General features: G+C 39.9%; 1 protein-coding gene across 2 annotated transcripts; it reads left to right on the forward strand.

Moving 5' to 3' along the window:
* LOC105391815 lies at window positions 1-26,825 on the forward strand. 2 transcript variants are annotated; one of them, XM_038121398.2, is made up of 13 exons: window positions 1-201; window positions 840-1,042; window positions 1,131-1,189; window positions 1,314-1,497; window positions 1,724-1,896; window positions 2,252-2,546; window positions 2,935-3,082; window positions 20,038-20,146; window positions 20,228-23,081; window positions 23,936-24,080; window positions 25,322-25,450; window positions 25,697-25,888; window positions 26,173-26,825. In XM_038121398.2, the coding sequence occupies exons 2-13, from the start codon at window positions 848-850 to the stop codon at window positions 26,325-26,327; spliced, it is 4,638 nt and encodes a 1,545-aa protein (XP_037977326.2). In that variant the 5' UTR covers window positions 1-201; window positions 840-847; the 3' UTR covers window positions 26,328-26,825. The 2 variants fall into 2 exon arrangements, with proteins under 2 accessions (XP_037977326.2, XP_048482661.1); XM_048626704.1 differs by lacking the exon at window positions 1-201 and adding an exon at window positions 216-657.
* The last annotated feature ends 593 nt before the right edge of the window (window positions 26,826-27,418 follow it).

Consider the following 27,418-nt stretch of genomic DNA (forward strand, 5'->3'; position numbering starts at 1 on the left):
TGTGCTTTAGAAAAACAAACAATATTTTTTTGTTTGACAGTTCGCAGCTGTGTGAATTTGTGTTTCTTTGGATTTCTAAATTAAATAGAAATACTATTTAGTGTAAATATTCTAACATCGTAGAGCATTTAAGTGGTTACCAATCACATTTGTAACTCAGCAGTTCCAGCTTCTTCAATGGATTCTTACAAAATGGACTAGGTAACATTGTTCTCCCGACTGCATAACAAGAGGAAAACAGATTGTTTACGAAATAGTACCGATAATTAGATAACGATTAACATTACTTTCAGCTATTGCTTTACTGCCAACATTTGGAAAATCATTGTTTTGTGTAAAAATAACCTGTTGACATATTCCAATATGGCTTACTGTAATTGTAATGTAATGAAACTGGTCATCCTCTAAATAGCTTTTAATGGTCGGCCGTGTTTCATCTGACTGGGTTACAGCCGGCTACTAGAATGTTACAGTTTCTCTGCGCCAGTTACATAACCCTGTATACACCCTATGACCTGTAAACACATTTCTAGTAGCATGCAGCAGCCACTGCATTGTAACCTCTAATGATTTATACCTATTTGATTAGTGTGCTACTAGTGACTTGTATCTTGCGTAGTGTAACTATGGTGCATAGGTCATGTTGGGGACATGTGTGTTAGTTTTCTTAATAATATTATGAGTCATAATGTGCCATTAAATAATATAATTATTTTGAAAATTATAAGGATTGCTCCTACTTATTCTCAAAATGTAAATTCATAACTGAAGTTTACTGACATAATAAGCAAAGCTGCCTGCCCAACCACAGAAAAGTAATTGCAAATCATTTATTTTAGAACATAGTATGGATCCAATAATAGACAGTGATTGGCTCGGGTGTAAAAGCGAGCCAGTAGATGAGTCGCAGCATGTCGGCAACATTGCCCGGAGCTGGCAGTGGAGGGGCATGGGCATCAACCCGCCCCAGGGCCCCTCCAATAAGACAGTCCTTGAAAACATAGCTGAGGATATACTAGTGCAGAAACCACTTAAAACAAAGGTATGGATTATTTTAACTAAAAAAATAATTTTAATTTGTACTTTGCTTAACTTAACATTTATCTACTATACCATCTGTTTATTTTCAGTGCTGTGACTTGCCAGGCTATCCTCGGTCCACCTTTTTAATGGTCTTCAGTCCAGATGCGTAAGTGATTTTATAAAGCTGTTGTAAAAACATGAACACTATAATCAGTCACCTCTCCTCCTCATTGATTGGCTACTGTGCTGAAAATGGAGCTAGTATACTTATTTCCATTATATTGTTACAGGACCAAAGTGGCCTCAACTCATGGCAATCACAATGTGTATGTATCGGAACTTGCTAGCGGCAAGCATGTGAGGATATTGAAGGGGCACCCCCGCACACCGTGGTGCATCGCCTTCCACCCGTCACATCCACAACTCATAGGGTCAGGCTGCCTTGGTGGCCAAGTTCGAGTTTGGGACTTGAGTGTGAGTAATGGGTACACAAACTATTTTGTAAGGCTCCACACAAAAAAAAGATGTGTTATTATGTTGCAGTGCAGTGTGCAGTAAGCAATTAAAAACTAATTTAACATGCTAATCTAATGCAAGTCTACCTCTAGTGTTTGTCTCTAACATGCTAAGAAAACAATATAAACTCAAGTTAACACAGACCATACACCAATCACCTAAAATGTTTTTACTTCTTCTACAGGGTGGTAGTGAGGTGTGGACAGTTGGCAATGAGACAGTGATATCCTCCATCGCCTTCCACCCACGGGACCAGCTGCTGGTGATAGCCACCTTCAACGAGTTATACTTCTGGGACTGGAGCCAGCCCGCACCATTCACTAAAGTATCAACAAACAATATTAATGAAAAAGTGAGGTAAGTTTATCATAAATGTTTTGATGCTGCGCCTAAAAACTCATTCAGTCCCCTCCAAACTATCAGTCATTACGTAACATAATATACATTATAATATTATGACTTGCTCCAGATCCGTTGAAGATAGAATAACACACAAGACACAAATACATGATTTAGAATAAATCTATAGTTTACATCAAATGTATTCCAAGAACTGTGCAACATATTCAACATATTGCATTATCCTCACGGAATATCATGGCAAACACCATAAACACTGTAAATAAATAACACTAACTTAAAAAAAAGTTATCGTATAAGTGTCCGTTTTTACCTTACAGAACCCTAAAAACCTAAACTCATCTTCTTACAGATACGTAGCGTTCGACTCGCTGGGCTACAAGCTGATCACCGGCATATCGGTGTCTTCCACCGCTGGTTCTGCCACGTCGATCCTGCAGAACTCTCACTCGCACGCGCCGACGCCCCACAGCGCCTCGCGGCGGGACGCCCCCGGCGACCGGCCTAGAGAGACCTCTGGCACTGCCCAGGAGATGATCGTCAACTCCTATCAGAACCTAGTGCAGAGATATGACAGCCTCGTGAGGAACTATCAGCGGCTGTTTATGGCGCGGCATCAACTGACGAGTACGCCTCCTGCGAATACTGTAAGTGTTGGTAGTTTTGAGTTGTAATGGATATGGTATTATCTGAAAAAAGTGCTATATATGATTTTATGTACAAAAAAACGTTAGGCTCTAGCTAGACAGACAGATAGCAGCTCCACTTAAAACTGCAATCCAACTGCAAATTGCAGTTCAGGCGTAGTTTGAATACAGTTGACGTGAGACAGCTTTAATAGAGCCATACAGACAGGGTTATGTACAATTCGAAAGCTATATCTTGAAAAGTTTAGAATTAGCATTACTTAAATACTACGATACCTACTGTTGTAAAGTACCTATGTATTTAGAAATATTATAGTTTTAAAATATTGTCTTCATTTTCTAGTAATCATAGTCATAAAAAATCTAACCTTTGCTGTTTCCTTATCAGACGGATCGCGGTACGGACCCCATGGAGCAGGACCGCGGCACGGACCCCATGGACAGCGACCCGGCGGTGGTCGGCGCCCCGTCGTCCTCCTCCACCTGGTCCTACGGATCTCTGAGGGCCTCCGAGTCTAGAGACACCTCGGAAAATGGTATGTTCTTTAATAGTACGCTTATTTTTATCTAAAGACGACGGTTGACGACCGAATGGCGTAGTGGTTAGTGACCCTGACTACTGAGCTGAAGGTCCCGGGTTCGATACCCGGCTGGGGCAGATATTTGTTTAAACACAGATATTTGTTCTCGGGTCTTGGATGTGCCCGTATAATGGCAATAGGCCCGCCCCCTATTACATTGGGACTAACATAACACTCTGGCGAAAAGTGGGTGCAGCAATGCACCTCTGCTTACCCCGCAAGGGAGTACATTAGTACAAGGCGTGTGTGTGTGTGTGTGTGTTATTTTTATCTAAAGTGTATTCCTATTTATATTTACCTCATTTTCCCCCCTTCGTTATATCGGATATTGTAACGGAACATAGTCCGTCCGTAGCAGACTTATACATTATGTATAGATTGGCGAAATTTTTATTATAAGCAAAATAAGACTATACGCTGGTTGGAAAACACAACCATACCGCGATGTAGAAATGCCACACTAGTGCCATCTAATGGGTTAGACTCGATGATGCATTTCCTTATATGGTAATGTTCGGGGGCTGTTGTGTCGTTCGAATCGACAGATACCTAGAATAAGTACAAGTCTTATTGTTGACGCTTAGAGTTTAAAGAGATATCATACTAGATTCGGTTATATTATGTTTCAACCGTTTATAAGGCTCTGTTAATTATTGTTTGATTATTGAAATGAATGACGCCATAGTGATAAGTTATTATTATGAGGATCAGATTTGCACAACACTAATTTACGCGACACTTTACGTACTACGCCTCCTTGACGCTCAACTGAGTATCTTTTAGTTCTAATTAATCGAATCAGGACTTAAAATTAGTAAATACTAGTTAAATAATAATAATATTAATTATCAATAATTATAGAACAATAGTTCATCGGTTTATTACCTTAAAAATATTTAATAGTTGTGTTATTGTCTAGCTCAGTGGCGCCACCTGTAGTCTAGGATCTTAGGGATGGAGTGGAATCGAAAAGTTCGATGGAGGAACCGGGGGAAAAAAGAAAAAGAAAAAAGGGAGTCGATGGTCAGGAGAGGCTATAAATAGATTTCGGGAAGAAAACTCGCCCTTGGGCTTCTCGTGGAGTTTCGGGTGATAGGATGGAGCGTTTGCATATGGGAGGGATAGTGGAAGTGTATTTTATGTTTTATGGCGGGGTGGTTTTGCAGCTTCGGCCGGCCGGCGGCGGCGCCTCAGGATCCTCAGCTAAGTGTCGATAATATTTTGTCATAACCACTATTTAGAGGTATCACAGCATATCTATACTTCACCCCATTCTTTATATTAGAATATCTATCTACTTACTTTGTTCTGGTTTCAAAATTAGAATATTTTTCATAACCTAAAAATCCAATTGTTCCCCATTATTTATTGTTAAGCTTCTTGGCCATTTTGAAATTGAAGACTGCTAGGGTACCTAGGCTTATTAGGAGAGACCCAAGGAAACCACCTTTTACTTCATCAATCAGCCTTAAAGATTCTATCACATAAAACAATCAATTTACAAGCATAAGTACATTCGACTATGGGAAAATTACCCCACTTGTTTCATCAAGCTATGTTTGTTTACCTGGAAGGAATAAACTTAGTTACTTATATCAATATAGTACAGATATTGAATAGTATGTTCTATTGAGATGATGGCTAATGAGTCAAGTATTTAAGTATGTTACTTTTACTCACAGCAATCTATCTACCTGAAATTGTTTCACCCAGCAGTCTTTGCATACCCAGTAAAGAACAGTAATTAGCATAATACAGACCATTAGGTGTACCTATGTTTCATTGTGGTGGATCATAACCTATGTTCCAACATATTTGGTTTACAAACTTACTAGGCTTGCACAACAATCTGAATAAGTACCTAAGTAATAATAATGGATGATTCATCAGATATAAGTATAACATAATTATGTGGAATCCTATTCAGTGATAAGTGCTTGCAATTTAAGTAAATCTATTAGGTAACATATTAGATAATTCTGAAATTGTTTAGGTTACAAGAAGATTCATATTCCTAGGTAGTCGGTACTTATTTACTTATCTCCTGAGATACACAATATAAACTTATTTCTACCAACTCCATCTAGTTCTCATGTAAGCATGTACTTACTTATCTATTCAGTCTTGAAACCAGAATGAAGAATATGCTTCAGGTTATTCATATTAAGCTATGAATCTATTTAGCAAAATTATATTCTTATTTGAATCAGCATTTCTATTTAGTACTTAAGTAATTTAAAATCTACAGCTACCTCAACCTACTTTGATTCTCTAAGAGTGGTTATTATAAACATTACTTATTACTTGTATTCTTAATATTTGAAATGATTTTAAACATTTTTCCACCGGGATGAAAATTGGCCGGACCATATTTTCATAAAATACTATGTTTCTACTTGAATAATTATTGTGTGTACTTGTGTGATTCAATAGTTTAATGATTCTTTATGGTTTTATTATGGGTTTAGCTACACTTGGTAAATTCAGGTATTTGAAGTATTGTTTATCATAAAAGAAAAAAAACATACTTAACAATTAGGCAGCAACAAAACCAACAAACATTTAAGGGACATTGTTTGTTGTTTGGTATTGTTTGCAAAACAAATCTACTTTCAAAACATTAGTTCAGAACTAAGAAACCCAGATTCTAAATTTATACTTACTTACTAGGTATTTGATACTAGGTACATTGTTTAAAATGTGGGTTTGTATAAAATGCATTTCATCTTCAAACCAGTTAGATGCTAAGCAGGTAGGTTTAGACTGTGGGAGAGTAGTTTATTGAATTGGAAAACATGCTATACTTTTGTATCTCATGTGTGGTGAATGTTATTGATGTATAGTTAGTGGATCTAGGCCTCTTACTCATTGATGTGATAGATATGATTTTGGTATTTGCTTACCCACCTAAGTATGTAAAGTTTGCTTTATTGGAATTCAATAGGTATTTACTTCAGTACCTCAATTACTAGTTATGTATCAGAAAACAGAATAGAATTCATGTAATTTAGTAAGTATTCCTTTTATTCAATGGTTATATTGGTCATAACTTGTACCTGACTGACTGTGACTAAGACAATTCTTATATATTCAGCAAGTTAATGATAATTTATAATACTTAAAAACCTGCATTATACCCTTTTATTAATATAAATAAAGATTGATTTTGCTTTGGAAAAGATGAAGAATATTAAACAAAATTAATAAATAATAGGGTCAATGAGTCAGTTTCCGACCTAGTTGAGCACCAACTTTACTTTTACTAAAGTTATCTACTTGTCTGATTAAATAAAATAAATACCTTCAATTAGATACTTATACCCGTAGGGTCAATGTGTTGGATGACGGCCATAGGAGCACTAACACTATTTTAAGCTAACTGAAATATTTGGAAAAGATAAAATAAATATTTCCATAGTGAATATTCATGCAATTTTACTTTTGAAGGATAAATGGATATCATTGGCTATATGTTATTGACTGTGACCATGACAACTTTTACATATTAAGTGATTAGTAATAATTTATTATACTTATTATTTTCCTTTAATTCTGCTAATATAAATAATTATTGATTTGGGTTTGGATAAGATGTTGATAATATTAAACAAAATTTATAATTAGGGTCATTGAGGCGATTGGCGACCATAAGAGTTTCAACTGTATTCTATTCTAAATAAAATTTACTAAGTTTTGAATAAGATAGGAAAATATTTTCATAGTACATGAGTTACTTACTACCGATAAATACATTGAAATGACTTCTTATCAGCTTGGGTAAAGGAAAGCAGTTGCTGAATTGGATTCTTCTTACAAACTGACCAATATACATACTATATACAGGAGGAGATGATGACAGTTAGTTATTAATAAGTAATGTTGAGCTTGACTGTGATGAAGTTAATTAGAGGCAGGGAAACCACCTCGAACAACTTGTAGGTACCATGGTAGACACAAGCCAGCATCGATAAAATATTAATTGTCACATAACTCTGAGATCTACGATATAGAGATACATTTGAGTGATTGCTCTTGACACAAGCTGAAATGGGAGATAGTAATTATATTCTAATTATGTCCATTATTGGAAGACATTGTACTGTGACGATACACATGAGTAGACTCAGGAAATATCCGTGTCGAATAAATGTATAAGTAGACTCAGGGAATATCCGTGTCGAAAATACAAGAGTAGGCTCAGGAAATATCCGTGCCGAATAACTATTACACATTATGGTTACATAAGATATCCGTGCCAAATAACTATTACACATTATTAAGTAGACTCAGGAAATATCCGTGTCGAATAAATGTATAAGTAGACTCAGGGAATATCCGTGTCGAAAATACAAGAGCAGGCTCAGGAAATACCCGTGCCGAATAATTATTGCATATTATGGATACAGAAGTAGGCTCAGGAACTATCCGTGCCGAATAACTATTACACATTATTGATACATTAAGTAGACTCAGGAAGTGTCCGTGTCGAATAAATGCATAAGTAGACTCAGGAAATATCCGTGTCGAATAAATGCTTAAGTAGGCTCAGGAGATATCCGTGCCGAATTGTGAAGCTGAATAAAATATTATTAACATCATCTGGATCCCAATCAATAGATCCTTTCCTAGGGACTGACTGACAAAAAAAAAACAGTTTGAATAGAGCCAGTGGGCTAGAGAAGGTAGATGGGTCTGGTGGACGGATCTGGTCGTCCTTCATAGGGTGTGCGAGGCGGGGCGCACCTTCTATTCAAATTAAAAACCTTTTTTTTTATAGATAATTTTGTATATATTTAAATTACTTTTGGTTAATTAAATCATGTATGTTTTAAGAAATAACTATTGCATGAGCTTTGTTCTGTGGTCCTAACAAATAGATAAATTAGGGATTATGAACTAGGGTTCTAGGGATTAGTGCTAGGGTAGGGATTCTCTCAACCTCCTAAAAGAACTTGAGTTACTTCGGCAATGTAGAGTCCTAACCGCTAGACTAGACGATCACGTATTGGCCAAACGAATAATGCAAAACACGTATACCGTTACAAGACTTCTCTTCAGTTCCGTTCCAGTTTAGTTAGGGCGAAAAAATACGTCTCAAATAGGTAGGTTAGAGTCCGAAGAAAGTCTCTACAGGGGGGGGATATTACAATTGATATGCCGTAGACCAGGATAGGGTGATCAGAATTATTAGAAACAGGATCGGGTTATTAGGAACGTTATTTTATTTGTGTTTTGCATTATTCAAAAACTTAAAAGGCTTTTAGCCTACAATTGTTGCCGTGAAACGGAAGGAGATTGAGAGAAAACGTTAATAGAAAAATCATATGTGTAGGCGTACAATAAAATAGGCATTTGGAAAAAAAAACAAATAAAAAAAAATATATAATATAATGTGTACACTTAGGTAATACATTTTGTTTGAACCATTTAAAAGGTCAATAACTGGTAACTTTACCCTTTACATAAAATAAAAAAAATAACAAAAAAAAAAAAACTTAGCATAATATTTGTATACTTGTATACATTTTGCTTGAAACATTTGAAGTGCCGATATGTGGTACTTTTACCCTATTGTATACAAATTTGTTGCATTCAAACTTAGTGTACTTAAAATACGTGTAGGTTGCCTACAAATGCATTAGTAAAACAATCAAATAGGTTATAGGTAGCGTCCTGTCATTATTATTTTGGTAAAGACGACATTGTGATTTAGAAGCTGCGCACACTTTACATGGTTCATTTATACCGATCTTACCATGGTGCACTTGAAACTGGTAGGTTTGGCGCATGGATGTTGCGTCATTTTCTGTAATTATTTCATTAAATTAATAAAGGAAAAGGGGTACCTATAGTAAAATAAAGTAGGTACCTACTAAGTAAACGAGAATAAACTAGTAAGGTCAAAGACCGTTCGAAGTTAGCGTGGTAGGTAGCTATAACTAACAGATGTTTTGGTGAATGCAAACTTTAGTAAGTACCTAAGTACTTGTTTACCTATTTAATTTTTTCTACGACTACGATTGTCTAGGGAATAGATTTTTTGTTATTTATACATACATATACACATATTATAGGTAGATAGTAGACACATTTTAATAAGTGTCAGTTTCACAGCGGCGGATGAGATATATCTACTCATGGCAAATTTATTTTGATTGTGTGCATCCGATTTTAGGTTTAATTCCAAGTGTACTGTCTGTCTACTGTTATTTTATACTTCTACTTACCTTTAAATAAAAGGAAAATAAGGATACAACAGGAAGAAGTTAGCTAGCTGTATTTGATGTTCGAACCTGATTACCTGTAGATATCAATGATTAATTGCAGTTCAAGAGTTTTAACACAGGTGGCGCTGGTATACATATTAAAATATTTTGCATTGTATAATTTTCTTACTCATTTATTTAGGTAGTCCGTTATGTGGGTTTAATTAAACCATAAAGGAAGAGTGTTGTTATAGATTTGGTGTATGTTTATATGCTGATATATTTATACTTTCAACGCTAGAGAAAGGGGTGTAATGAGAATTAGTTATGTATGACAAATAAATTTTGCCAGCATAGAAAAGATAGGATTAGTGTTGGGTCTTATGTCAAGGTGACTTTTACCCACGATAGAAGGGGATTGGTGTCATGAATTTGGTATGGATGTAGGTGAGTTCTAGGTACCTGACGTGTAGGTACCTTACGGACAAAGGAAAGGGCTGTTATAAGTTTAGCGAATATTATTGTTATGAGTTTTGTGGATTTTAGTAATAGTATATTCAGCTTTCGTGGGGTTAACTGAATATGTATATAGTTACCGCATTCGTGTCGACAAAATTAAAGACTGTTTTGTACAGGTTCAATGACCTTCATGTATGTACCTATTTATTTAGGCAATGATAGGTAATGTTACTTCTTATTATAATGTCAGTGACAACCAGCTGTCCAGCTCCAGTGATTGTCACTAAGGTGTTTGTCACCGTGGTTAAAAGATTATGTAGTGGGATCAGTTGTCGGTGGCTGTTTGCCGATGCCGGAGGCACTGTTCGTGTGTTGGGTACAGTGGATATGTCACTCCTTTCGTTGTACCTACTTCAATGGCATGTATGTAGTAGGTATGCGTTTTGCTAATACGCAGGTATAGGTAATTAGGTATATAATTGGAACTAGGAGGGGGAAATCGATACCTAGCATGTGGAGAAAGAGAGGTTATGATATTATGATCTTATGTTTCTACATGTATGTAAATACTTAGCTTGCTACACTACCGAATGTTGTGGTGGATAGTGACCTTGACTACTGTCTCGAGTTCGATCCTCGGGTTTTTGGTGTTCAATGTGTGTTGTGGGGTTAAATTTATGTGCATGAAGATTGTGGAGGTGGCTCTCTGTTGTTGGGGAATTGGAGGAGGTTCGTGTCCTGCAGTGTAGGGTAACGTAACGTACCTAGGGACATTTTCGACTACCCCAACTTTGAATGAAGCTATCGCAGCGTACAACTAAGATATTAATTTGAAATTTTCTTTATTCGGTAGGATATATAATCTATTATCACTAGTATTTGTGCTAAAGCTTTAGTGTGGCCAGATTTTATTAAATTAAGATAAAAGTAAAAATGCTTGTTTTGACCCAAGGTACAAATTTAATCGTGTCCCAAGGTACAAAAAAGCAATATTTAACCAAAATTTAAATATCTTTATTTTTAATTAATAGGAATCTTTCAGATAATTGCCATGTCATAAAATTAAATAACTGAAAAGTTATACGTGACATCCACGTCTTTATTTTGAGCATGCCTCAATGAGATAAAGCAACACAAAAAACTATAAAAAAGCTACTTTTGACTCCAAAAAACTTCATATTGTCTTCACCACACACTCGATGCTGGTATGATCACGAAACTCACTAGTTTTGCCAAGCGAGTAAAATACTATGCCTAGGGTAGAATTTTAATGTGTTTATTTAGCCGGTTTTTAAAATACAATCAATGTCCCGAGGTACAAGCGTCCCAAGGTACGTTACGTTACCCTATACCTAAATACAGGCTGCGCGTGAGTGCGTGCTAGCTACATATAGTAGAGGTACTGGATTGCTAATTGCGTGTAGGTGCGATTGAGTATGGATTGATATTGTGAATAATGTGCACGACATTAGGGATATTATGAGATAGAGGAATGATAAGATTACGGTGTAAATAAAATGAGCTAGTGAAGGAAACTATGTTCGTATTTACATACTTACTTATATCTGATTTTATCAATGTGTTAAATTAGGGTGGCTTGGGTTCATCATCATCATCGGCCGTAACATCATTAGATTAAAAGTTACACACAAATAGGTATTCACACGGTTACTTCAATGTCGTCATCACATATAGGGGGTGTTTAGGACTGTTCCCAGGAGAGGAAGCTGGAAGGCATAAGATAGTGGGGGTGAGCCTAGTGAATGTATGTTTCAGTTCTTTAAAAATAGCTTGATTAGAATGACAGCTGTCAAATCCATACATTTTATTTGTCACTTCTTCGCTTTCAAGGGAAACCCAACTTTATTTAGCAGGCATAAGTCAAAGTCAAAGTCAAATGGTTTCATCATCAGCCAATAATCGTCCACTGTTGGACATAGGCCTCTCCCAAGGAGCGCCACAACACTCGGTCCTCGGCCTTCCTCATCCAACCACTACCCGCCACCCGCCTAGGTTCGTCGGTCCGGCGGGCAGGAGGGCGTCCCACGCTGCGTTTGCCTGTTCGTGGTCTCCACTTGAGAACTCGTCTACCCCAACGGTTATCGGTTCTTCGGCAGATATGACCAGCCCACTGCCACTTCAGCTTGCAAATTTTGACAGCTATGTCGGTAATCAAATGGTTTAGTCGACGTAAAATTTTACAATTATTTGTCGATAGTCATCTACCAGGAAGATCTGTCAATCAAACGTGGTATATTTTAAAGGGCTCATGCTATATTTTATAAACTATAATATGTGTATTAGATTATAATGATGTGTTAGATTATGATGGCCAAGATTCATAATCATCGGGCGGTTCAACATAATATTAGGTAAATGTCACAGAATAGGTATCCTTAGGGCTGCTCCGATTTTATAATCATCATCATCATCATCAGTAGGGGGTGTTTACGAATAGGTGACATAAGAGAGTGGGGGTGTCTCTTAAAGTGAGTAAATATGGGCTGCTCCAATTTTATAATCATCATCATCATCATCAATAGGGGGTGTTTACGAATAGGTGACATAAGAGAGTGGGGGTGTCTCTTAAAGTGAGTAAATATGGGCTGCTCCAATTTTATAATCATCATCATCATCATCATCAATAGGGGGTGTTTAGTAATATGTGACATAAGAGAGTGGGGGTGTCTCTTAAAGTGAGTAAATATGGACTGCTCCAATTTTATAATAATAATAATAATCATCATCATCATCAGTAGGGTGTGTTTAGGAATAGGTGACATATGAGAGTGGGGGTGTGTCTTAAAATTAGTAAATATGGTTTAAAAATGTAGGAATGTTTATGAATGAGAGTGTAGTGAGGTGATTGAATTGAGTCGATCAATACTATAAAATAGGAAAGACGGTTGTGATGTGAATGTGGGTTAAGTATTGTTCTGTTGTTACACACGTGGGGGTGAGAGTATTCATCTACAGAAATAGATAAGAGCTTAGGTTATTTGACAATTTGAATGCATTTTAAATTTGACTGTCTTGGAGTGAACGAATGTGCCTAACTTACCTAAGTATTTCATCAACATAGATAAATATTTTAGAGTTGTTTAATTTTGGGGGTGATACACCATTTAAATCATTGGTACTCAACCTTTTTATGTAAGGGCCACAAACACGTTTAAGTCATGGTACGCGGGCCGCAGGTTGAGTATAGCTGATTTAAATTCTCATTGCACTCCTTTAAATAACTAATTGATTTTGTAAAGGATTTTGGGTTAAACTAAAAGTTATGGATTGGAATAGGATTATTGTTATTATGATTAGTGATTAGGAGAGTGGATAAATTCTTAAATCAAGGGGGTGTGTTGTGTACTTACACAAGTTTCTACTTGGATTTAAGTTTAGGTACAGGTTATCTGAAGGTACAGTGATGATGGTCACACCGTGTAACCGTGTCATTTATTCATTGGCCCTGTAAATTTTATACTTTTGGGCGCGCTAATGTCGGTGACTATACTTTGGTATGGTAATGAAATGGAATGTAGTTTTGGAGTACTTCTTCCTATACTTATTAACTTTACCGTGATAGATTACATTTTATAATATATATTTTTTTTTGTGTGAAGGTGATAAGTGATGGTTTTAAATTCATACCTACTGCTGAACAATTCGGATAAACTACTGATAGGCATATAAGACATTTGCCGAGCTTCTATAAGGGGGCTATCAAATGAGTTATCTAGTAGCATTGCTTATTGGATAATGATATCTTTGTCGTTTTTATTGTCTCGACCGACTAAGACTTTCTGCGATGGTCTACAGTGCGGGCTTTCAACGATCTCATATTTGAGAAGGGAATAGTGTGACTTTGGATCTCAACTCAAATATTTTTCATTAATGAGTTATTATTGATTTGCATAAATCACAAAGACATTGAGGAGGAACTAATTTAAATGTCACTCAATGCGCCGATCGTTCTAAGAAAGTACTGTGAGACATATAGAGCGTCTGGTGAGCTTCTATAAGGGGGCTATCAGATGAGTTATTCATTAGGCTAAAAATACAAGCCTCTTGAATAATGATACTTTTGTCGCCTTCGCGGGAGTGCTGGTTTGGTGGGGCGATATTAATCTGCAGTGGGGGATTCGAAGTTGTTCCGTGTTCGAGGTAGCGAAGGGCACAACGACTGTTATCTCGAATACTTTGTTTACGCTTACCACTGGTTACAATTTTAGTGTGCCGTAATTTATTAATTAATATTTACGTAACTAAGCTATAATTAAGAAGTACTTCCAGAGATGCATTTGTTTTCGTTAAAAGTTTCGTTCAGTTATTTGTTTTTCTTATAAACTTTTATCCTGTTGTCACTATAGCTTACAGGTTTACATAAAGCTAGGTAGGTTTAGTAAATGCTGAAGGTGATAAGACCCAGGGATTCTTAAATTTACCTTACAAAATTCTGTTGATAAAAGTGTTGTGAAGGTGTTGAAGTGGAGTTAATTCAAGTAGAAAAGTAAAACGATTCGGGTAAACCACTGATAGGCACATAGGGCATTTGGTGAGCTTCTATAAGGGGGCTATCGAATGAGTTGTTCAACAGGACTACTGATAGTGTAAGCCTATTGGATAATGATACCTGTGTCGTAGATGGTGTCTGCTTGACTGGACATTCGGTGAGGATCTACAGTGAGGGCTCTAATCGATCACATATTTGAGAGGGGATATGGGTCTCAACTCAAGTATTTAGGTTAACTTTGTTACTTAGTTTCTTTTCTTAATTGCAAAGACATTGGGAAGAAAACAGTAAGCAATTCACCCAATGCATCGATCGTATGGAGAAATCACTGAGAAACATATAGGGCGTTTGATGAATTCTTATAAGAGAGTTATCAAATGAGTTACCTGATAGGATTGATTATGTGCACGCCTGTCGGGTAATGACACCTTTGTTGTCCTCATTGGGTGCGCTGGTCGAGTGGGTGGCATCTATCTGCAGTAGGGGGCCTCGAACTCGTTGCATATTCGAGATAGCGAAGGGTACAGCGACTGTTACCTCGAATATTCTGTTTTTAATATTACTAAGTAACAATAAAACACTGGTTACAATACTATGAATTAAGTAAATTTAATATGAGAGTATTGGGGTTTATCACCTTCACTAAGATTAAATATAGAGTTATCATTGTCTATCAAGTTAAGTAGGTAAATTTTTATCCAATTGCATTTCCTAAAAATTTAGGGGGTGGTTGTAACGAAACTTATTTGTATTGTAAGGTTCTGATATTAGTTTGTTATTTTCATGTACCGTTATTCATGTATAATGTATAAGTCTTAGATAGGTAAATTTTTATCCAATTGCATTTCCTAAAAATTTAGGGGGTGGTTGTAACGGAACATAGTCCGTCCGTAGCAGACTTATACATTATGTATAGATTGGCGAAATTTTTATTATAAGCAAAATAAGACTATACGCTGGTTGGAAAACACAACCATACCGCGATGTAGAAATGCCACACTAGTGCCATCTAATGGGTTAGACTCGATGATGCATTTCCTTATATGGTAATGTTCGGGGGCTGTTGTGTCGTTCGAATCGACAGATACCTAGAATAAGTACAAGTCTTATTGTTGACGCTTAGAGTTTAAAGAGATATCATACTAGATTCGGTTATATTATGTTTCAACCGTTTATAAGGCTCTGTTAATTATTGTTTGATTATTGAAATGAATGACGCCATAGTGATAAGTTATTATTATGAGGATCAGATTTGCACAACACTAATTTACGCGACACTTTACGTACTACGCCTCCTTGACGCTCAACTGAGTATCTTTTAGTTCTAATTAATCGAATCAGGACTTAAAATTAGTAAATACTAGTTAAATAATAATAATATTAATTATCAATAATTATAGAACAATAGTTCATCGGTTTATTACCTTAAAAATATTTAATAGTTGTGTTATTGTCTAGCTCAGTGGCGCCACCTGTAGTCTAGGATCTTAGGGATGGAGTGGAATCGAAAAGTTCGATGGAGGAACCGGGGGAAAAAAGAAAAAGAAAAAAGGGAGTCGATGGTCAGGAGAGGCTATAAATAGATTTCGGGAAGAAAACTCGCCCTTGGGCTTCTCGTGGAGTTTCGGGTGATAGGATGGAGCGTTTGCATATGGGAGGGATAGTGGAAGTGTATTTTATGTTTTATGGCGGGGTGGTTTTGCAGCTTCGGCCGGCCGGCGGCGGCGCCTCAGGATCCTCAGCTAAGTGTCGATAATATTTTGTCATAACCACTATTTAGAGGTATCACAGCATATCTATACTTCACCCCATTCTTTATATTAGAATATCTATCTACTTACTTTGTTCTGGTTTCAAAATTAGAATATTTTTCATAACCTAAAAATCCAATTGTTCCCCATTATTTATTGTTAAGCTTCTTGGCCATTTTGAAATTGAAGACTGCTAGGGTACCTAGGCTTATTAGGAGAGACCCAAGGAAACCACCTTTTACTTCATCAATCAGCCTTAAAGATTCTATCACATAAAACAATCAATTTACAAGCATAAGTACATTCGACTATGGGAAAATTACCCCACTTGTTTCATCAAGCTATGTTTGTTTACCTGGAAGGAATAAACTTAGTTACTTATATCAATATAGTACAGATATTGAATAGTATGTTCTATTGAGATGATGGCTAATGAGTCAAGTATTTAAGTATGTTACTTTTACTCACAGCAATCTATCTACCTGAAATTGTTTCACCCAGCAGTCTTTGCATACCCAGTAAAGAACAGTAATTAGCATAATACAGACCATTAGGTGTACCTATGTTTCATTGTGGTGGATCATAACCTATGTTCCAACATATTTGGTTTACAAACTTACTAGGCTTGCACAACAATCTGAATAAGTACCTAAGTAATAATAATGGATGATTCATCAGATATAAGTATAACATAATTATGTGGAATCCTATTCAGTGATAAGTGCTTGCAATTTAAGTAAATCTATTAGGTAACATATTAGATAATTCTGAAATTGTTTAGGTTACAAGAAGATTCATATTCCTAGGTAGTCGGTACTTATTTACTTATCTCCTGAGATACACAATATAAACTTATTTCTACCAACTCCATCTAGTTCTCATGTAAGCATGTACTTACTTATCTATTCAGTCTTGAAACCAGAATGAAGAATATGCTTCAGGTTATTCATATTAAGCTATGAATCTATTTAGCAAAATTATATTCTTATTTGAATCAGCATTTCTATTTAGTACTTAAGTAATTTAAAATCTACAGCTACCTCAACCTACTTTGATTCTCTAAGAGTGGTTATTATAAACATTACTTATTACTTGTATTCTTAATATTTGAAATGATTTTAAACATTTTTCCACCGGGATGAAAATTGGCCGGACCATATTTTCATAAAATACTATGTTTCTACTTGAATAATTATTGTGTGTACTTGTGTGATTCAATAGTTTAATGATTCTTTATGGTTTTATTATGGGTTTAGCTACACTTGGTAAATTCAGGTATTTGAAGTATTGTTTATCATAAAAGAAAAAAAACATACTTAACAATTAGGCAGCAACAAAACCAACAAACATTTAAGGGACATTGTTTGTTGTTTGGTATTGTTTGCAAAACAAATCTACTTTCAAAACATTAGTTCAGAACTAAGAAACCCAGATTCTAAATTTATACTTACTTACTAGGTATTTGATACTAGGTACATTGTTTAAAATGTGGGTTTGTATAAAATGCATTTCATCTTCAAACCAGTTAGATGCTAAGCAGGTAGGTTTAGACTGTGGGAGAGTAGTTTATTGAATTGGAAAACATGCTATACTTTTGTATCTCATGTGTGGTGAATGTTATTGATGTATAGTTAGTGGATCTAGGCCTCTTACTCATTGATGTGATAGATATGATTTTGGTATTTGCTTACCCACCTAAGTATGTAAAGTTTGCTTTATTGGAATTCAATAGGTATTTACTTCAGTACCTCAATTACTAGTTATGTATCAGAAAACAGAATAGAATTCATGTAATTTAGTAAGTATTCCTTTTATTCAATGGTTATATTGGTCATAACTTGTACCTGACTGACTGTGACTAAGACAATTCTTATATATTCAGCAAGTTAATGATAATTTATAATACTTAAAAACCTGCATTATACCCTTTTATTAATATAAATAAAGATTGATTTTGCTTTGGAAAAGATGAAGAATATTAAACAAAATTAATAAATAATAGGGTCAATGAGTCAGTTTCCGACCTAGTTGAGCACCAACTTTACTTTTACTAAAGTTATCTACTTGTCTGATTAAATAAAATAAATACCTTCAATTAGATACTTATACCCGTAGGGTCAATGTGTTGGATGACGGCCATAGGAGCACTAACACTATTTTAAGCTAACTGAAATATTTGGAAAAGATAAAATAAATATTTCCATAGTGAATATTCATGCAATTTTACTTTTGAAGGATAAATGGATATCATTGGCTATATGTTATTGACTGTGACCATGACAACTTTTACATATTAAGTGATTAGTAATAATTTATTATACTTATTATTTTCCTTTAATTCTGCTAATATAAATAATTATTGATTTGGGTTTGGATAAGATGTTGATAATATTAAACAAAATTTATAATTAGGGTCATTGAGGCGATTGGCGACCATAAGAGTTTCAACTGTATTCTATTCTAAATAAAATTTACTAAGTTTTGAATAAGATAGGAAAATATTTTCATAGTACATGAGTTACTTACTACCGATAAATACATTGAAATGACTTCTTATCAGCTTGGGTAAAGGAAAGCAGTTGCTGAATTGGATTCTTCTTACAAACTGACCAATATACATACTATATACAGGAGGAGATGATGACAGTTAGTTATTAATAAGTAATGTTGAGCTTGACTGTGATGAAGTTAATTAGAGGCAGGGAAACCACCTCGAACAACTTGTAGGTACCATGGTAGACACAAGCCAGCATCGATAAAATATTAATTGTCACATAACTCTGAGATCTACGATATAGAGATACATTTGAGTGATTGCTCTTGACACAAGCTGAAATGGGAGATAGTAATTATATTCTAATTATGTCCATTATTGGAAGACATTGTACTGTGACGATACACATGAGTAGACTCAGGAAATATCCGTGTCGAATAAATGTATAAGTAGACTCAGGGAATATCCGTGTCGAAAATACAAGAGTAGGCTCAGGAAATATCCGTGCCGAATAACTATTACACATTATGGTTACATAAGATATCCGTGCCAAATAACTATTACACATTATTAAGTAGACTCAGGAAATATCCGTGTCGAATAAATGTATAAGTAGACTCAGGGAATATCCGTGTCGAAAATACAAGAGCAGGCTCAGGAAATACCCGTGCCGAATAATTATTGCATATTATGGATACAGAAGTAGGCTCAGGAACTATCCGTGCCGAATAACTATTACACATTATTGATACATTAAGTAGACTCAGGAAGTGTCCGTGTCGAATAAATGCATAAGTAGACTCAGGAAATATCCGTGTCGAATAAATGCTTAAGTAGGCTCAGGAGATATCCGTGCCGAATTGTGAAGCTGAATAAAATATTATTAACATCATCTGGATCCCAATCAATAGATCCTTTCCTAGGGACTGACTGACAAAAAAAAAACAGTTTGAATAGAGCCAGTGGGCTAGAGAAGGTAGATGGGTCTGGTGGACGGATCTGGTCGTCCTTCATAGGGTGTGCGAGGCGGGGCGCACCTTCTATTCAAATTAAAAACCTTTTTTTTTATAGATAATTTTGTATATATTTAAATTACTTTTGGTTAATTAAATCATGTATGTTTTAAGAAATAACTATTGCATGAGCTTTGTTCTGTGGTCCTAACAAATAGATAAATTAGGGATTATGAACTAGGGTTCTAGGGATTAGTGCTAGGGTAGGGATTCTCTCAACCTCCTAAAAGAACTTGAGTTACTTCGGCAATGTAGAGTCCTAACCGCTAGACTAGACGATCACGTATTGGCCAAACGAATAATGCAAAACACGTATACCGTTACAAGACTTCTCTTCAGTTCCGTTCCAGTTTAGTTAGGGCGAAAAAATACGTCTCAAATAGGTAGGTTAGAGTCCGAAGAAAGTCTCTACAGGGGGGGGATATTACAATATGCAGCAGCCATCATACCTTATTTATTTACATTAAAAATGTACAGACACAACGCCAGTGCGTCCCCAAGATGGCGGCGACAGCGGCGACGGCGAGGGCAGCAGCAGCCGCCTACTGAACCTCGACGTGCTGTCCATTAACAGTAATCCCTCAAGGTATTTACAAGAAAAAACAAATCAAAATTGTGAGTATGAAGAACAAATGGCGGCATTTTAATGTTAAATTTCCTTTTCTAGAACTGAAGATTCAAACCAAAGCAACTCGCCGAATCAAGAGAGATCACTGTTCGGTTCAAGCTCGTCCGCCTTCCAGCGGCTGAACGACGGCTCGTCCCGCGCGCGGTCCAGCGAGCGCGCCACGCGCTGGCTGCCCAACCCCTTCTCCGCCACGAGCGGCCCCAGCGGGAGACACCACACGGTTACCTTCAGCAGCGGCGACTCGGGCACGTCCCGTACCAGCGTGTTCACGTCGCACCGCCTGGACTCGCCCTCCGCGCGGTTCTTCCTGCAGCGGCGCCGCCACCTCGCGCAGCAGCACACCGCCACCAGCACCTCCCCGCCCCCCGCGCGCCCCGCCCGCCCCGCCGACCGCCGCCGCCCCACCGCCAACTCCTCCACGCAGATCAGCCCCGTCGCCGCGCAGACCATCAACGAGAGCCTCGACCTCATCCGCGACATCCTGCGCGACTCCGGCACCCGCCTGCTCAACCTCATCACCAACATGTCGCTCAACACGCTCGCCAGCGTGGAGCGGGGCATGCCGCGCCGCGGGGGCGCCCAGTCCGACGACAGCGAGGGCGCGCCCCGCGGCGCCCGCCCCCGCAGCCAGCGGCCCCGCGTGCGCCTCTTCAGCTCCAGCCTGCGACACGAGTTCCTCTCCTCCGAGACCGACTCCGACAGCGACCAGGCGCTCGAAGTGAACCTGATCCGCGCGAGGCACTCCATCCAGGACACCCCCGACAACAGACACTCCACGGACAGCCACCATCATCCCACTAACCGGATGGTGGTCGAACTAAACGTTAACGACGACGATGTCGTGCAGAACGGCACGTCACCGGACAGCGACTCGCGGCACAGGTTCAACATAACCGTCTCTAACAACAGGTTCCGCGTGCGGAGCCACAGCACCGACGAGAACCCGGAGCGGGAGGCGCGGCGCGGGCGGCGGGACTCCCCGCGCGCCTCCACCAGCCGCGCCCCCCCCGCGCCCGCCCGCGCGCCGCTCTCCGCCGCCGACGCCTTCCGCAAGGTGCGCGCCGGGGTCAACGCCCTGCACGCGCACACGGCGCAGCTCACGGACATGTGGCTGCGCGGCGGGCGGGGGGGCGGCCCGCGCGAGCTGCGCCGCCTGTGGGAGGAGCTGCGGCGCCGCGTGCTGGCGCTGCAACGCGCGCGGCGCGGCGCCCCGCAGTACTACACGCGCCCGCTGCTGGAGCGCTGCCGCTACCTGTCCGAGCTGTCGGCCGCGCCCGCGCCGCCCGACCTGGACGACGACAGCCAGCACACAACGCTGTCCACCGACAGCACCAGCAGCTCCGTGCCCACGGAGCCCGAGCAGGGGCCCAGCGCGCGCCGCGCCCCGCGCCGCGCCGACCAGCTGCGCGCGCTGCACCGCCTGCGCAGCGCCCTGTCCCCGCGCCGCCGCGCCGGGCCCGAGCCGCGCCGCCGCCCCGCGCGACCCCCGCGCCACGCCCGCCCCGCGCCCCGCGCCGCGCCCCGCCCCGCCCCGCGCTCCTTCGAGCTGCACTGCACCAGGAACGAGATCCGCATGCGCGCCATGCAGGTGCTCTCCATCATGTTCAACATGATGATGAGCTGCCTCGAGGAGCGCGGCCTCAGCCAGCTCATCATACACATGCTGCGGACGCTCAAGAAGGCGCTGGCGCTCACGTGCCTGATGCTGATGACGAACAGACTGAACCGGAGGGACAATGAGGGCCAGGACGCCCCCTCCCCCGCCCCGCGCGGGGAGGACCCCCCCGCCGCCATCCAGGACCAGCCGCCCGCGCCGGCGGAGGCACCCTCGCCCCGCGACGCTGCGGCCAGTGACGACGCTCAACCCGTAGAGAACAACACGACCCCTGAAATGAACACGACGACTGAAGAGAATGGCGACGGGAATAACGATTCTAATTCCACATCCTCGTGGCCTACTAGTGATTCAGACGATGATGAAAAGAAAAAGAAAGAAATTAAAAACAATGCTAAGAAGAGCGAATCGGCGGCGGCGTCTACCTCGGGCGCGACGTCGAGCTCGCGGCCGCCGCCCCGCGCCCCCGCGCCCCGCGCCGCGCCCCGCGTGCCCCCGCACCTGCAGCGCTGGTCCAACCGCCTCGCCGTGCAGATCTCCGCCGCCAACCGCAACACGTCGGCCACCGCGCGCAGCCGCCGCGACCTCTACCTCGAGAGCCGCCGCCTGAAGGCTCTCCACAGAACCAACCCTAACGTCCATCCGATAGCCAAGAGAAAAGTGTTCCCACCGGCGACTTCCTACAGAATACCGGCAGTGCGGCGACTGCCCACTAAAAGAAAACCGGTGAAGCCCCCGCCGAGCACGGACGAGCACGGGGAGCCGGTGGCCGGCCCATCCGGCAGCCAGCCCGGCCCGTCCCGCGAGGAGCCCTCCCGCCAACACGGGAGGGGAGACTCGAACGAGTTCGATAGCAGAATAAACTTGTTTAGAATAGCGCACATGCAGGCTGTGAGGCTGCGCACGGCGGCTCGCTCGCGGCTGCGGCGGCTGCAGACGATCCGGCTCTACCCGCCGTCGTCCGTGCGGGAGATGTTCGCCATCCAGTCCAACAACGCGGACAGCGCGGCGGGGGGGCCGGGGGGCGGGGCGGGGGAGCCCGGCCGCCGCCCCTTCGCCGCCTACCGCCCGCACATCATCAGCGGCCGCCTGGACACCACGGGCAACCGCGAGCCGCGCCAGTTCGACCAGATCCTCAACAACGTGGCCGTGCCGCTGGTGCAGGTCAACGACCTGCCGGTGGGCGAGGGGGGAGCGGGGGGCGAGGCCGGCGCGCGCCCGCAGCGGATGCCCATGCCGAGGGTGCACGACTACTTGCAACCTATTATACTGGCGCAGGTAAGAACCTTATCTGTATTGGATTAATTATGAAACCATATCAATGTATTTAGTATGTTAGTGTTATACACATTCTCCTTTCGCCACTTTCAAATCGAATATAGAATAGAATAGACTTTATTTTGCACCATTAAAGAAAACATTACAATATCACACCTTATGTATAAAATAGTACAAAAAACCGGCCAAGTGCGAGTCGGGCTCGCGCACAAAGGGTTCCGTAGCAGCAAAATTACAGTTAAATCAACCTATCTCAAAAACTATAAGAGATACTTTGATCAAACCAAAAATCGTTGAAAGAGTTAATTAGCATGCATCACCTCTATTTTTTTTAGAATTTTATACCCCGTAGTTATAAAAATAGAGGGGGGGGGACATACTTTTTACGACTTTGAGAGCTGATATCTCAAAAACCGTTCACTTTAAGAAAAATGTTTTTTAGAAAACTTTATATCATTTTAAAAGACCTTTCCATTGGTACCCCACACGGGTATGTACATCGAAAAAAAAAAATTCATCCCTCAGTTACATGTATGGGGGGCCCCACCCCCAATTCTTTTTTTTACTATTTAGTGTCATATTTTTGTAGCGGTTCATACAACACATATTCCCATCAAATTTCATCACTGTAGTACTTATAGTTTCCGAGTAAATCGGCTGTGACAGACGGACAGACGGACAGACGGACATGACGAAACTATAAGGGTTCCGTTTTTGCCATTTTGGCTACGAAACCCTAAAAAGGCGGTCTTATTGCTTAAAGCAATTTCTACCAGACAACCTTTGGATGGAAGAGACAATTTTAACATAATATATCAACCCAAAGTCACCAAACCCACGTTTTCTCGTCCCAGAACGCGCTAGTAGTGGAGGAGGGCGGCGGCGGCGGGCTGGGCGGCTTCCTGGACGCGGGGCTGGTGTCGGAGGCCGTGCCCGCGCCTACCTACCGCGTGCAGGCCTGGGACTTCACCACGGGGGACACGCCCGATATTGCTGATAGTAAGTAACTATATTCAGCAACTGATATTTTAACATATGAGTGGATGAATATCAAACTGCCATATGTCACGTCCACGCAAAATTTGGGAAATGGAGGTTATTGTTTTCTCTATTATTTAATGGTCATAGAACTTGCCCCGTGATTTAATCAGTTGACTTGTGACCTTAAGAATGTATTTTTATAAACAAATCCATTATAACACTCATAGAAAGGCGTAAAAGTTAATAAACAGTTTGGACTTATAGCAGTTTGATATGCCCATACAAGACTTATGCTGTTTTGATATGAGTCATAAGGACTTATAGTTGTTTGAAAAATACTAATATAATATGGGTCGGACTCAGTAAGACTAATATAGTCTATATTCTATTAAATACAATGAAGTTAATCAACCAAAATTTATCGGTAGAAAAGTACCTACCTACCGTATTATATTCTACCCGATACGGCCCTGTGTTTACTACGAAAATGCTTTGTGATTGACACGTGGGTTGGAAAAAAGGGGTTTTAAATTTACTTCGCCATAGTTTTCTGTCGTTTTTTTGCTACACTCTTCAATCTGTTCCTTTTCCGAGCTTTATCAGGGTCCACAATCATAATTTCCTCAACATTTTCATTCATATTCGTTATAAAACACTGGGAGCACACACCACAGCCTCGAAATTCTCACCAAGACTGACGCCATGTTGAAAAAATTACGCTCTGTGATTGGCCGGAATGGACTTGTGAAAATTTGTAATGCGAAACGGTTAGACTTAAAAGGATTTGAAAAAAACTTACTTTTTTAACGGCTTTTTTCTCATGGATGCCTTGCACTTATTGGAACTTGAAGGGCATAGGCAAACTGACATTTTAACGGAGAACACGACCAAATCAAAAAGTCAATTTTTCGGGTAGGTGGACATATGGCAGTTTGATATTCATCCACTCATATGTTGGTCGTAGAATCGCAGCCCTAAGCCAGTTAGGCGCTTTTTAAAATCTCCAATATTTTATTATGGTTATTAGTTATTACAGTACTCTCATTATGATGATGTGATTATGAAATATTGATATGAATTTCCTGGAGAAACAGTGCTGGTATTTCATTTATTCATAATATTACGTATGGAAATATTCATAAAACATCTGTTTCTTCAAGGCCCCTTACATTTGTGGGGTGACCCACTGTCAAGGTACTAATGAAAAGGTCTTTACGATTTTCTTTTTTTTTCTTTTACCAGTAAGTCTTATGTTTCAGGCACGAAAAATGTAGTGGTCCAAAGGTGCAGAATTCACAATGACGCAAGCATAGACATTTCCAAAGATGGCCGACTGCTAGTCGCCCTACTCCCTGTTCCAAGACTGAGGCATACCAATCATTGGCTAGGTGAGTGTCCATGTCCACTTTCTAAGTCTATAAATTAACATCCTTATTGGATGAGTTGTCACTATTGAAATGGCGACCAGTCATTATATGGGCCACGAAACATCATAAATCCATAATAGATAATGTTTGTATTACTTTCTAGATGCCCCATTACATATACCTAGTAGTTTTGGACGCAGAACTCCTTTTATGTCCTATTTTTTAATGCAATAATTGACGATTCACTTACTACCCTTTTGCCCGCAGGTGTGTACTCCCTCGAATGGGGCCGTCTAGGCCAGTGCCTCCACACGGCCGTGCTAGAACAGAGCGCAGTGTCAGTGGCCCTGTCGCCCACGGCCCGGCATCTCGCCGTGGGACTCGGCTCCAGAAGATTCACCACGCTGCCTCACGCACGCAATAACGTGTTCGCACTGCTCTACCGACTGTCGCCTCTAGGTGAGTGCACTCAATGTCTAGAATTGTCATTTTTGTATAAATAATTGTAGTCCTGAAAATACTATACATTTAAATAGGCACTAGGATCCACTCAACTGAACCAATGCGCAGAAGACTGAAAACTTAATAGGTCGCCATAGGGGTGTGGGTGGATAGTGTCGAAAAAGCGTGACACCATTGGTCTTTAGGAAAAGACGAGCTGTCATTTGTTTAAAAAATGCAACATGCAAATGGCGCCATTTTGATCTTCTCTCATGTCTAAATATCAATCCATCTGTCCACAGAGAGTTCAAGCCGCACGGGTCTTTCCCCTATCAAGGAGTTGGAACAGAACTGGGAGCAGGGGTTCACGAGCCTCAACTGCCTGCGCTGGGCGCCGCAGCCGGGGCAGGGGCTCGTCTATGCCAACAACACCGGACAACTCATCATCATGAGCTAAGCTGTACATTTATATGTGTTTATATATTATGACTGTTTATATTGAGCTATACAGTGACAATGGTTAGACGCCGTGTCACTTAGCGCGAGGAACAATGTTGTCTTGTGTCAAGCATTTTTACGTGAAATGCTCTCTGAATTTTAGTGCCTAAAGTGGCTAAGTTCGCCTGCAGTGACTATGTCATTGTATATTTCAACTTGATCTCAAATGTTTCAACGTTACAAGGTTTTTTCAAGCGATTTTTTATTTTGTTTTCTAAACTAAAAGTCTTAGCACGAATGCGACTTGCAGTAAACTCGGATTTAGTATCAACGGAGTAATTTATTCAATAGCCAAGATATATAGTATTCTTGATGTTTTTTGTATGATAGGTATGTCATAAATTTTAATGCTATCGAGATTGGTGAAATAGTTTAGAAAATATTGGAATGCGCAAAGGTATACCAAAATTAAATCGAAGTCACAGATTGACGTTTATCCATTGATAAGATTCTATGTCAGTACAATGGAACATAAAAGAGTAGAGAATAATTGAGGGCGTTGCAATCTAAGAAAGTGGCCACACTATTATAGTATAGAAAACGGACAAAAGTATCACGATACTTTAGCAGAAAAAATCAAAACGAGAAATGTTTCAAATATTTACTAATTATAAAATGCGACTTTTTGGGGAGGTTTATGTTAAGAGAAGAAATTAGTAGGGGAGAGGGGGGCAGTCTTGAATGAATTTCATTAAATCAAATCAACTGTAACTTTTATTTCATTGTGTATTTCATAATGTTTTTTTGCACTGAAACATGTGTTGGTTATCCCATTATGTAATTACTATAGGAGAAAAGTGATAGTATCACACATCGATATTTTATTACAGTTTTTTCTTGCTCAGGAAAAAGTTCAAATGTGCCCCGGCAATTCTTCTAAAACTGTGTTTACCGATTTTCCTGCAACAAATTATTTAATTGGTCAGAAAAGCAGTGACTTGCAAATTATTATGTCTGGAGAATTTATACCGACTCTTACACTGAGTTGCAGAAAGGATCTTTAAGTTAATGTCGGCATTAAATGTATTGTTGCCTTGCTTTGACAGTATA

Source organism: Plutella xylostella, chromosome 4, assembly GCF_932276165.1.
Source record: "Plutella xylostella chromosome 4, ilPluXylo3.1, whole genome shotgun sequence".
NCBI classification, from domain to species: Eukaryota; Metazoa; Arthropoda; class Insecta; order Lepidoptera; family Plutellidae; genus Plutella; species Plutella xylostella.